Source organism: Abramis brama (assembly GCF_963993115.1).
Source record: "Abramis brama genome assembly, chromosome: 9".
Lineage (NCBI taxonomy): Eukaryota > Metazoa > Chordata > Actinopteri > Cypriniformes > Leuciscidae > Abramis > Abramis brama.
Genome location: NC_139971.1, coordinates 33416046 through 33429159, shown reverse-complemented (window position 1 = coordinate 33429159; position 13114 = coordinate 33416046). Strand labels below are relative to the sequence as shown.

The 13114-nt window shown below is 38.9% G+C and overlaps 2 protein-coding genes across 2 annotated transcripts; one reads left to right on the top strand and one right to left on the bottom strand.

The window, feature by feature from the left end:
• Window positions 1-37: 37 nt before the first annotated feature.
• Window positions 38-8767, bottom strand: synm (synemin, intermediate filament protein). Its single transcript, XM_084123582.1, has 4 exons — window positions 7806-8767; window positions 6073-6197; window positions 4310-4380; window positions 38-4137 (listed from the first exon to the last, which is right to left on the bottom strand). Exons 1-4 carry the CDS (start codon window positions 8601-8603, stop codon window positions 1928-1930), a joined length of 3204 nt encoding a protein of 1067 aa, XP_083979708.1. The 5' UTR covers window positions 8604-8767; the 3' UTR covers window positions 38-1927.
• Window positions 8768-9092: 325 nt separating this feature from the next.
• Window positions 9093-12066, top strand: pgpep1l (pyroglutamyl-peptidase I like). The gene is made up of 5 exons (XM_084125231.1): window positions 9093-9287; window positions 9501-9553; window positions 9882-9998; window positions 10176-10402; window positions 11476-12066. The coding sequence occupies exons 1-5, from the start codon at window positions 9248-9250 to the stop codon at window positions 11732-11734; spliced, it is 696 nt and encodes a 231-aa protein (XP_083981357.1). The 5' UTR covers window positions 9093-9247; the 3' UTR covers window positions 11735-12066.
• Window positions 12067-13114: the final 1048 nt, after the last annotated feature.

Genomic DNA, 13114 nt, shown 5'->3' with positions numbered 1-13114 from the left:
AAAGAAAGAAAGAATTGAGCTGAAATCACAACATGAACTCTGTAAGGGTTTGTTTATTGTGTTTGCATGTAAACCAATGTTCAGACAGTGAGCAGACTAGTCTTTTTAAGAGTAAAACAGCACACAAAACACCCATTTTGTGAATTTTCATTTTGCAAAAATACATCCCCAAACCAATATTTGCTAAGGCAGTAAATCATGTATAGCAAACTGTAAATCTGTAGATGGACAAAATGAGGTTTCACAGTGATGGTTCAGTCCTAAAACCCTAGTGTGCATAGATTCAAATAAACAACGGCAGGTTCTGAAACACCATCTTAAGGGATGCAGATATATGGTTGGAAATGGTTAATAATGATCCTTAATAACTTATGATGTATCTGTTAACACCGTGTTTCCCAACCTTTTTTCTGTTGTGTAGCACCGCAGCCTAATGAGTAAGACTCAAATCCTTCAACACAAACCAGAAATGGGGTTCTTTCATCTTGTATTATACTGGATATTATTTAAGTCACTGAAATGTGAAAAATCATATTGCAAGTGACTCTTATATTCTGCTTTGTGTCATAAAAACAAATGTAAAAACTCACACACATTAAATGACATTAAGCACCATTTGCACCCAGTGTAATAAAGTTAAATCAAATTTATTCAAACTTGTTTAAGAACCCCTGGGATCACTGTGTTAACATACCGGTTTATTATGATATTGAGGATCTATGATAGTTTATGATAATACTGACATAAAAAGCTACTTGAAAATGAAATGGTAAATCATTAAATAAAGTTGAAATGATGTTACTCTTTTTTTACTCCCAGCATTGTTAACAGGCACAGGACTGTCACCATTGCAGCATCTGGTGACATTAACATTAATATGCTGATATCCGTTAAAAGATAAATAGAAAAAATAGAGGAAAACACACATGCTTACACTTGAAATCTTCAGACACTATTTTACCTTAAAGTGTCAATGGAATCCTAAAAATAGACAGTCATTTAGTGGAGCTGAATCCTCATATTACGTAATAGGTTGTGACACAGACTTAATAGCACCGAATAGCTATTCTGGAAGCACTTACACACTTCTGTGTAAGCTGCCTTGCCCTTATTTTTAATGTGAGATTTCTACAAGGATCTACGATCCTCCCTCTCTCGCTGTCTCTGTACACAGTACTAGAGCAATGAAAAATGTGTTGTCCTGGAAGAGCAGGATTGCTAGATTAGTCCTTGCTGGTCTAATGTCATTTAAGGATTAAGAGATCTCTGGATCTCTTACAGGAAGGGCAGTCTAGTGCTTCTCACCTTCAGAACTAGACGGTGGCCAATGTAGACCACACTATATAAACCAAAAATATCCAAATTTGTGATATTATGATTAAAGTTTTGAATAACTCACAAATATATGGGCAATTAAAGCCTGCACTAATCTAGAATTTCTGCATACTTTTGTAAATATCTCCATCAGATCAATCTGTTTAACATATTTCATAAAAAGGTTTTAAAACATGCCAAACTTATTTTTGCAATTCTATGGAAACTAGAAGCACAAGACGGTACAATGACAAAGTGTGTGTTTTTATACAGTCAGCAATGTATTTTTTAAGCTATTTAAAAATGAAATACTGTTTTTCACTTTTTCTGTCCTTAGTTAAAGCTGTACTATATATTGAAAATGAAATAAAATGTTCTGGTAGTTCATAATATATACAAAGCAAAGCATTAAAGTGATTAGCTTTAGCTTTGTTAATACTTTCGCTATGTCAGTTACAGCAGTGTTCAAAAACTGGGATCAGTAACATTTTTAGAGTATAACAGTCATGATGGACCATGAATTTTTAATTCTGGCTTACAACACCTGATTTTTTTGGTTCATTTCATAATGAATTATTTGATTGACATGATATGTTGAGCTATAATGATAATATCACTCGTCTTTGGGGCTTTCAAGATAAACAGTTGCGATTCTTTTCTCATGACAGACCTTCAAGTGGGGGTCAATCATCTGGGTCTGTGAGTACTCGGTAGCGCTGCCGCTTCTTTGTACTTTAACGGCTCCTCCGCTTGTTGATGCAGAGGAGCCGTTGTTCACGTCCATCTGAAAAGTGAAGGATTTCTCACTAGGGCCCAGCTTGATGTGTTTTTCCGTCTTGCCGACCACATCGGTTGAGCTCCATTGTTGGATCTCTTCTTTGCTGGTCATCCATGGCATTCCCTCCACTTGAAACTCCTCTTGGGAAACGCTCATGGTGTATCCTGCACCAGCTCCACCACCGAGGGCCTGCTGGAGCATTGGGTGGGATGAGCTCAGCGCTGCCATTATCTGCTCTTCAGATGGATCATCTCCTCCTTCTCCCAGCAGCCCAGACTCCTCCAACGTCTGGGACACATTAAGCTCAGCCACAATGGTCATGGTTCCGCTGTCTGTAACTTGTTCAACTTTTTTGATGTCAACAGAGACATTTTCTGGAGTCTCTCTACCTTTTGTGAAAAAAGCAAGTTCTTCCTTGAGGGCTCCAGATACAGTATCTTGGATTTGCTCTAATGCTCCTCTGAGCTGCTGTTCGGGGTCTAGAGACTCCTCCTTCAGGATCCCTACTATGGACTGTTGCAGGGTGGGAGAGACGTGCACCTCCTCTTCGATTATGCAGTCTTCGATGCTGTCTCTCAAAAACGAGTGGTCACCATATTCGGGTGAATCTCTGTACCTCTGACCTTCAGCAGTGGGCTGTTTGTGGTCATCTTCCTGGTAATATCGTTCATCAGACAGATCATCCATAACTCCATAATGGCTGTAAGACATAAACCTTCCACCCTCCTCAAACTCAGACATATTGTCTTCAGGAGTGGAGACAAAGTATTCTTGTGACTCTTGGACATGCGAGAAGTATGGTATGTTTTCATCTCTGGTAACTTCCTGAACCTGCACAGAGCCACTGTTTCCATAATGCGAGGCTTCAGCTGAACCACTGTCAAAGGGTTTCATGGTCTTAGGGTCACTCTCTAGCTCCTCTATTTGGAAGAACATCGATGAGGGACTGATGTTTGGTTGGTTAGACTCCACAGTATCCTCTATTTCAATTTCACTCTCCTCATCACTCTGAGAGTCCACAGGTTCCTCGATTATCTCCACATTCACTGACCTATTTCCCAAACTCTCACCTTGCAGGCCAAGACTCAGTAGGTTCTCGATCATGGTTCCAGTTGGGGTTCCTTTGATGTTCTCCAGGGTGACTTTCTTGACTCCCCTGTTAAGAAGGTCCTCCAGGGCAGAATCTTCAGACATATCCAGCTCCTCCTCAACTTTAGATTGTAAGACAATCTGAGTCTTGGTGGATCCATCCTCTTGCTCCATTTTCTCCACATGATATGTGAATTTTGAGTCAGGGGACCTTGAGCTGACCCTAGTATCTAAACCAGCTGGTTTCATGACCTGCTCAATTATTTCCTCTGTAGAAATTGCATCTAGTACTTTTTCCTCACCTACAAACACCTTATGCCCCACATTTTCAGACACTCTCACATCTTTAGCTATTGATTCTTTCACATCCCCTCTTTCTTCTTTATTTGTTGCCTTGGGTTTTTCTTTATCTTGTTTGGCATCCATTCTCTTTTCTTTCGGTTCAACATCTTTTTGTTTGCTTTCTTCAGTGGTGTTCTTGGTAAAACTCGCAAGGGGTGATATCACATTCGCTGGCTTTGTTTTCTCTATTTTTGAGGCTGTAGAGCTTGATATACTTTCGATTCTATAGGGGGGATGATCAAGTGAGCCCTTTGAAGAGTGCTGTGAAACCTCCTTTCTCATACTTCTCTGATCGGTTTCCTCTCTCTTTATCTCAACAGAAGAGACTCCAGGTTTCAGGGTACTGGAAGCAGCTGCCTGCGCTGCTTTGGTGAATGAAATCATGTCCCTTCTTGAAACAGGACTTTGCTGGGCACGATTTGATACACTGATGGGCACGATCCTTGAGGGTTCGTGAGAATGAAACTGACTTGATGTAGATGAGGTTCTCACGCTGGAAATAGGCTCCATATATTTAACATCATATCCTGTGAAGGCTTTTTTCCTTGTATCTGGCCGACTTGCCGAATTGATGGACACTCTTGGAGTGTAAGGATGGGATGGCATTTTTATATCTACAGTAGATAGATAACAGATAAAAATGACATTTTACTTTCTAACATCTGTCTTAGTATGCTTTGTTGGAATACTGAATAATTAGAATAATAGTAAACCAAACATTAGTAGTGTTAAAAATCATATAGCATATTAAATCAATATTTCAAGCTAAATGACACAAGCAAATACCTATTTTTCTTTCTCTTGAATGCTGATTAGACCACATTTGAGCATGTCTTCCTTCTTCTTCCAAGAGTGCCCTGATAAACATGACAATGTCAAAGATACAGGCAAACAGGCATATTTAAGGTCAATCGAATTACTTTGAGCAGAACATACAGTATCATGAATAACCTAGGCACTTCTTTTTCACCTCTTTGGAGAATGCTGACTACCTCCATGTTCTGCCATGACCATGCAAAAGCTCAAACAACACTGAGGGCAACCAGAAAACCTACCAAGCCCATGTCCTAAGCAGAAATACAGTTAAGGTCACTAAAAACACTCTTTATCTCCACCATTGTGTTTAATTGGTTAAATGGATCCTTGAGCAGCTTTGAACCTACCTTGACAATGCTTTTACATGAAAAATGAGCTGGAGAACCAAAGCGAAGCAGACTATGTGGAGCTACAGACAGTAAACTTATGAAAGTCCCCTGTGATTCCTTTGAAAGACTGCACTAAAAATAACTGCCACAATGCACCCTGTCTGTTTTCATTATGGCTTACGATATTTGAAACAGACAAATGGAACTTCTACATTATCATGTCTCAATAGTATCCAAAACTTTGCAACTATACATATCGACATTTTCAGATAAGAGACCAACCAAACATTTGATTAAGAATGTATAAAGGTTGTACATACAGTTTCAAGTACCTGCAATGGCGAATCTTCTACACGCATTATGAAGTAGGGGACATAACAGAGGGAAAAAATCTCTAACTTTATTTTTAATCTACTTTTATGTAGCTTTATTTAATAACTCTAGATGCTAATTTTCCATGTGCATTAGCTAATGCATCAGACAGCTTTACAATAGAATGACAATCATAAATCAGCTTCAGTGTTTGTTCAACATACACGGATTAGGTCATAAATACAGGAGTTATCCAGTCTAACAAGAAAAGAGGGGCGGGACTGTAAGCATACTTGCCAAATGGGCGGGCATTAGTTGCTCTGTTGCTGCAGTGGCTAAAAATACATCTACAAGGCTCATGTTAGGGGTGGTTGCTATGTCAAACTTCTCTACTCAAATCTCAAAACAGAAAACAGTCAAATGTTTATATTCACATTACTGCATGGAGAAAGTTTTAGATACCCATACTTTTAAAATCGCAGAATAAGAGGCCATTCACACAGAACGTGTTTTTGCGTTTCAAAAAATGCTAGACGTAGGAAGTGGAATGGTAAAAAATTGTCATGTATGAGATGCTGCAAAAGATGCAAACATGCTGGTCAAAGACATCCATGTAGGATGTTTAGATGGAAAATTCTAAAAAAGCAGCACAGTGGAGTTAGAGATGGTGTGGATCAGTGCAAAATCTGATCTGCCCCTAACAATGAAATCTGAACTTAAGACATTTTAATAGCTTTCAAGGACTCCTGCACTGGTCCTGTGAGATGTTTTGTAAGCCAAAGTCCATGAAGCACAAGTAATTTGGGTATTAATATTTCATGTCACCAAGAGAATGTAGGAGGAGACTCGTTTTAAGGGCAAAGAAACAGGTCATTCATCCCTGTGCTTGAGTTAGCATCAGACCATAGACAGTACTTAAAAACTACATGAGCTTGAGAATATTGTTAAAACTGAATGCATGAAATCCAAGTCCTAGCAGAAGACCTCTGGGATCATTTACCATGAATTATCAGAAAAAGAGAAGCTGAATGTGCTCATTTAAGTGAATGTGGAACGTGAAAGGGGGCATTTAATTGATTTTGTATGCTCTACCTGTATGCTGCCACTTCCAAAGCTAGACCCATCTTGACCTGTAAGAGATCCTGATGGTCCTTCAGCTTCTCTGAGATGGTGTTGGACAACATTCTGCGCTCATACTCCAGTTCCTCAATGATAGCCTGTATGACAAGAAGATAGATAGTTAGCCTGTTTGCTCTTTTACACACACACACACACACACTATTTTTTATCTCATCTCTCTCTTTCAAAAGAGTGTCCACTTGCATCTTATTGATCCAAAGTATATTTTGGGGGCTACTGTTTGTGTGATGCACCTGCTCTTCCAACATCACCCCCTGCTGAAACCTCATTATTTATTTAAAGAGACAGGGGTTTTTAATGATTGAAGGGTTATCTACTTTATGTTGGTCCAAGTCACAAGACAAGACTTTTTTAAGTCAATGTAATTCACAGATCAAATTCCTAATATAATACATTCAATGGTTGCTACAAGCCTTTAAATTTCCCCCACTCCAGTGGCTCCAAACTCTCCATCAAGTATTTTTGGTCTCAAGTGGTGACATAAATGTGATTTCACAAAGCTATGTGATTTCACCAAGTTGAACATGTTCCTAGATCAACATCCTTGTTGTTCTTGCAACAACATTCCAATCAACCAATCAGATCTGAGGAATAGGTTTATAGTTAGTGTCAGGTTTAGGCTTACAACAAGAGTTGAAGGGCTTCTACACCATTCTCATTCACCTATCATTTCCCTTTGATTTTAGGGATAAGTTATGGGTAGGGTTAGATTCAGGGGCACAGATAGGGTTCGTTTTTGGACAGGAATATTGTTCCAGGGTCAACAAAAGGTGTTGATACATGTCTTAGATGGCAAAATCACAACGACCCATCATTAGTCTGTTTGATGAGTGCATCTGTGGTTTTGGAATCTGAACATTTGGCACTCAATAGGCTAGTCAAACTAACTGCAGTAATATGTTAAGACTGACATCCTCCATTCAATTTAGCCCACAGTGACACAACACTTTACTGATGTTTGCACTTTGCTTCAGCATTTGTCATTCTCCCTGGAGAGAGGCAATAATGGGATGAGGCTCTGATCTAGAGATGATAAACATGGATATTGGCAGTGCCTAAGCACTCACTGAGCTCCAAAAGGGCCCATTGAAAAAACAGGTGTTGGATAATGTTCATCTGAAGTTGATGCCTGCTTGGTCTTCACTATGTGTTTTGTAATATTTTACTCTTGGAAGAACTAAAAAGCACTGATAAACTTATATTTCTCATAAATTTAATAGAACTATTTATAAAAACTAAAAATTTAAATATAAAAAAAATTAAACTGACAAACTTCTCAACATACATGAAATGTTGAACGTCAACATTTTTTGATATAGCTGCACTTTATATATTAAAGTAAATGTAAGAAATATATTTTAATCAGTAACTTTTTGTTTGATAATTTTTCCTCTAATGTGGGCCATTCTAAGGGAGGGGATTACAGACATTGATGTGTTTAAAACGCCACTAGGTTATTCTTTATCAAATATATGGGATAACATGTGATTTGTGCCTCTAATTTAAAAAAAAGAAAAAAAGTAATAGTACACTAATGTGTAGCTGCTCTAGAATGTACCATGATGCTGCTGTCACTAGTAGTGCGCACAGTGGGTGTGGCGCTGTTGGACATCCTTACGCAAACCCTTTTTTCATCTGTAGTGATTTTATTAATAAAGGGCCTTGTGTTTTGCTTTGACACCCACCTGATACTGACTGATTTCATCTCTGAAATGTTCTTGCATGTTCTCGAGCTGCTCCTCAAGGTTCAGCTGCACTTGTGTTTGTTTCTCAATCTCGTCACGCAGCCTCTTGAACTGTGAAGCACATTCCCTCTTTTCCCTCTGAATGTCCTCCAGCCTCGCGTGGTCTGCTTTTATAGACTCTTCGATTTCCTCTACCCTCAGGCGGTACATGTCTAAAGTCCCCTGCCAGCTTTCAGTGAAGTTGGCCGCATACTCCTGCACCTCTTCCATCGTCACTGCTGGAGGTGCGTGATGCGTTTGAGTCACGACGCGTACAGTTCGGGAGTGCGCCTGGTTCCTCAGCTGGCCGATTTCCTTTCTGTGAGCATCTTCCAAAAACTTATATTCGTTTTCAAGCTCAACAAGGCGATCTTCCAAAGCACGGTTGGTCTGAAGAGTATGATGGAGCTGCCTCTCGCAGCCTTTAAGCTCAGTGCCGATGCCTTTGCCCACCGAAGCTTCATCTGAACGCATCGCTTGAAGCATCTGGAGTTCATTGCGCAGCTTCTGTCGTTCCATCTCTGCTCTGCATTTCTCGAAAGATAAACGCTCCACCAGTCTCCTCATTTCCCGTAGCTCGGACATGTGTTTGCTTTCCCATTCTCCAGACCTGTTTTGTCTGATTGAATTTATTTCGCTTATCAAGCCGATATTTTCTTGTTCCAACTGTTTTGAGCGCATTAGGTACTGGCCGAGTCTTTGGTTGAGCTCTTGTAATTGGAGCTTCTCGCTTTCAAACGGCTCCCTCATTCGGAACATTTTTTCTTTGTAATTGTGTAAATTCGGGTTACTCTTAAATTTTTCAAGTTAGAAGTTAATCAACTATTTCGTTGTCATCTGTGTTCTGCGTCGATGAGAAGCGCTGGGCGGAGGCAGAGTCGAACAAGTGCGGAGGATTTGAGCTGATCCCATGTCCCGTTAGTGAGTCCTACTATGATCACGGTTTAGCTCATGAATATTAATTACGCAACGCTACGTTCGCCCAGTAGGGTTCAGTGATTTGCCGTTGGCAAGTATGCGCGAAACAGTTGAATATTAATTAGGTTATGTGACTGGACGCTTGCTTAACAACGTCAGCCCGCTCTAATTAATATTCATGACCCAATCCTTCGCCATGGTAGGTTGTACAAATTCTGTCCTGTTCAAGATGTTTGAAGTAGTGCGTCTTTAGCTCTTTGATGGGATATGAGATGGCTCTCCCATGTGGAGAAAAACGGACAATGCACTGCCTCACAGCCTAATTTGCGCAGTCACGTTCGGTTATAGCCCTATTCAAGACATTTAAGTTATAGAGGCTTTACTGTTGTACAGCATAGTTACTTTCGTCTTCAGTTACGACCAACGAGAAAGGCGGTAAATCGTGTTTTAAGTAAAAACTTTTAACTTAATAAAATCTCATCTCGATGGACATGGACACTACTCGCGAAACTGTAGTTGTAACAGGTAACGTTAACTGTTAACTTAGGTGGTTTATTTTGGGGCGGTAATTTGACGCATTCAACTATTTCGTGAAAGTTGTTTCGCAGTTAATATAACGTTAGTTTCGCTGTGTAAATATACTAAAGAACATGTTATTAGTGTTGCCTAATTAGTCAGCTCTGTTGCTTTTATGTATGTTAATGCTGTTTATTATTTTTTTCTAATTTAACGTACTAGGTTTTGCCCCTTTCCGACAATATGTAGTGAATCCAAGTTGGGAGGCAGCTAAGGTAGGCCCTATTAGTAAAACAATGCAAATTTTACCCTTTTACATAGATACTTATAATTAAATTTGAGCAATTTGGCCAAATTAAAGTAATAATTCGCCCAAAAATGAACATTTCACTCACCCTCATGTAAAAGCGTGAAGAATAAATTACACCTTTCTTTTACTGTGCTTTTGTCTTTTTTTGTTGCTTAATATTGAATAAAATGCCAATTTTCAGGTTCCTATAGGAATACAAATAGGTCCAAACACCATATGCTTAAAGTCATTATAAGTTCTGGTCAGTAAAATTGACACACACACACTATGGCCACACTTTGCTATTTGAGCAGGGATTGAAGATGGCAGGACTTGGATTGGGCATAGATGTCCATATTATGGAGATTCCTGTCAGTTATGCAAATTCACGAGAAGTTCTTGATGATATCTGGCAAGCAATGACTCCAAAGGTAACAAACAAATATTTATACACAGACCAAGTCTTGATGAAACACTTCATAACATAATCGTGATTATGAGATGCAGATGAGAAGTTTACAACATCTGAGATGACATGTCTTAAAACTAAAACATTTTACTTTTGATACAAAATGATGACAGAGACATTTTCTCGCTGTGATGGGCAGGTTGTTATCCATTTGGGCATAGCCCCAGGATCCAAAGGCATCACACTGGAGCAAACAGGCAAGAACCACTGCTACAAAGACAGGGATGTGAGTGGTCTGTACCCTGTTCATCACTGCTGTATTGAGGGAGGACCCGGTCGACTGGACTCTATCATAGACATGAGATCCCTTAGCAAGCATTTAAAAAATATGGGTCTTGATGTCATCTACTCCAGGGATGCTGGGAGGTAATAGAGTAACAATTTGATTCATGGATAAAACTTGAAAATATAATTCATCTATAAAAATTTAAAGTTATCTGTAAAAATGTGTTGATTTAAAGGGATACTCCACCCAAAAGTGAACATTCTTTAATTTACTCACTCTCATCGTAGATATGTATATGTAGACGCCACATTTGACCGCTCCAGACGCATAGGCACGTCCGCCATCTTTGAACGGTCAGCGTGTCATCACTCACAGTTACAGTCACACTAGACTTTGAGCGCACAAAATTTCTATGGACACTGTAACGGTCGTGATATGATGTCACTACAGTGTCTTTTTTACAAACATGAATTCAACATATAACAATTAACAAATAGTAATATATTAAAAATGAAAAAAATATACAATCTACTCAACTTTACTGCAAAAAAAATTTTTTTTTTTTAATTCAGCCAAGAAGTCACGGCATGACCTATCAAACTTTTACTGGTCACACATCTTCACGTGATGCAAATTCGTAGGTCAGAGTTCACCAAACTTGAACTTTGGAATGCAGCATAATAAGATTCTTTTGCGTTTCCAGTCTGACACATTCTCGTGCATATGAATGGAAGTCAGTGGAACAAAATGTGTAGTGTGACCGCCCCTTAAAAATCAATGATGCCACAATATTGCACAGCTTCTGGTCGTGAAACCGCAGGGATTTAAATCCCCAAAGAAGTTGGATAACCTTTCATTGATGAGAATGTGTTGGTTTGTGTTTTTATATGTATTAACTCAATATTACACGTTTTTAAACTATGGTAACTTTTTAATGTCGTGTTAGCTAATGCCTTCGTCTTGTATTGTGTTAGTTTAGCAAAATCATCTGCTGATATCTATTGCAGAAAGATACATGCATGCCTCTAACTACGGTTGCTGTCGAGTGTTCACGGCTTTGACCGTTCCAGAATTTTCATTTTTTGGGTGGAGTATCCCTTTAAGGTCCTGAAAAAGGACACTGTTGTTGATACAAAAGTTGATACTGTAATTCAAGTTTATTTTCCTCCTTCATTTGTGAATTCGTCCATATTTTTCTCATAATTCTCTGCAGGTATCTGTGTGATTTTGTATACTACTATTCACTGTACCATGGGCAGGGAAAGGCTGCGCTGATCCATGTGCCAGCCTCAGGAAGCCTGGCAAGCCCAGAGAGACTGGTACCACAACTCCAGACCATCATCCACGCTCTCTTACGCCAGCTGGGCAGCTCTGCACACACAACCTCAGAGTACATGGACAGCACACAGGTAGAAAACATCCTCCATAAAACACAATCCCGTCATGTAGACCACATAGTGGAAATTCAGTAAGTGACACTTGACACAAGACTTCAGGACTCATTCATTTTTTTAATTCAAAATTTAAGAAAAAAGAAAATACATGAAAATTCTTCAGATATACATTAAGCCAATGGCATGTAAAAAGTCTACCATCTCAACTGGAGGTGAGGAGAAAACTGAAAAACAGGAGGCCTTAGATACATAACTTAAAAGAAGACGAGAGTACCAGCCAAGTCATTTCATCATCAGTTTCTACCAATCAATGCAATGAAACAGATATTTTTATTTTTCTCCTTTTTTTCTTTGTTTTTGTTTTTTTGTGAAAGGTAAATAAAGTGTTATTAAACTCTTTTCAGTACAGTAGTTCAAGGCCCCTTTTGAAATTTGTTGGAATGCCAAGCAGAAACAACAGTGCCTGGGAAATGATGTCTGTGAAACCTCAAGCTCATTATTGCAATTAAAATGCATACATGCATCTGTTCTAAACCTGAGGTTTTGCATGATGAAGAAATATAATACAATAATAATAGTTCTCATGATAGTTGAGGAAAAAATCTTTCAGTCAATCTACCTTCAGGTTTGCAGAAAACTTTCATTGCAACATAAGCTATTTCTACTGTAAACTTGTCTCTTTTTATTTTAAATTCTAGTCATGTTCTCTCTCTCTCTGTGTCATGACTACCCGTAATCTACTGGACATCGCTGTCCTATTTGTGTATGTGTTTCTGTAGAACTATAACCTACTGGTAACTAAGGAACCTTGGCAGCATTCAATGAAAACTGACATTCACTTTGCAACAGGCCAATGCTTTTGTCCATATTCATTACAGGAAGAAAAAAGAAGCAGAAATAAATAGTGATATCTATAATTTTCCATTATAAACACATCAAAATCTTAATCACTACATCTACATGTGATACACTCCCACCCATATACATACGCAACAATACAAGCACAAGGGCTTTTATAGAATGGTTATTTCGATCGTCTTGTACCACACATAATATTCTTTTCTAACAATGTGCCTCTCAGCATCCCGACCAGGTATCTTCTACAAGCGCCCTCATTTCCAACCCCTGGAGTTCAAAAGATTAAAAAAAAAAAAAGTCAAAGAATATTTTAAGTGCTATGAAACAGAACGGCCAGGGGTTGTAAGACCGTGACTTTCTCTGAATCCTCTTTGCAATTTAATCGTCTGACCCATCTGTTTTTAACGGTTGTTTGCAGAGAGAAAGCATGTTGCTTAGATCCACCACCTACCCAATGCTATCGGCAAGACTATTTGTAGTCTCTGTAAAGCAGCATGTTGTCAGCAGCAGTAGAAAAGAGAGGCAAAATTACAGCCCTTTCTCCCTCTAGAGAATGATGTAGATGAATACGCCGACAACAATTGGCCCTTTATATATTGT

What these genes read in the sequence shown, in the direction of transcription:
- synm (XM_084123582.1), bottom strand. Translation starts at nt 8,603, where the DNA reads ATGTTCCGAATGAGGGAGCCGTTTGAAAGCGAGAAGCTCCAATTACAA. An exon ending in ATGAAATCAGTCAGTATCAG is followed by an intron (nt 6,198 to 7,805) that starts GTGGGTGTCAAA and finishes CTTGTCATACAG; the next exon opens with GCTATCATTGAGGAACTGGA. An exon ending in TTCAAGAGAAAGAAAAATAG is followed by an intron (nt 4,138 to 4,309) that starts GTATTTGCTTGT and finishes TATCTACTGTAG; the next exon opens with ATATAAAAATGCCATCCCAT.
- pgpep1l (XM_084125231.1), top strand. Translation starts at nt 9,248, where the DNA reads ATGGACATGGACACTACTCGCGAAACTGTAGTTGTAACAG. An exon ending in GGCAAGCAATGACTCCAAAG is followed by an intron (nt 9,999 to 10,175) that starts GTAACAAACAAA and finishes TGTGATGGGCAG; the next exon opens with GTTGTTATCCATTTGGGCAT. An exon ending in TACTCCAGGGATGCTGGGAG is followed by an intron (nt 10,403 to 11,475) that starts GTAATAGAGTAA and finishes AATTCTCTGCAG; the next exon opens with GTATCTGTGTGATTTTGTAT.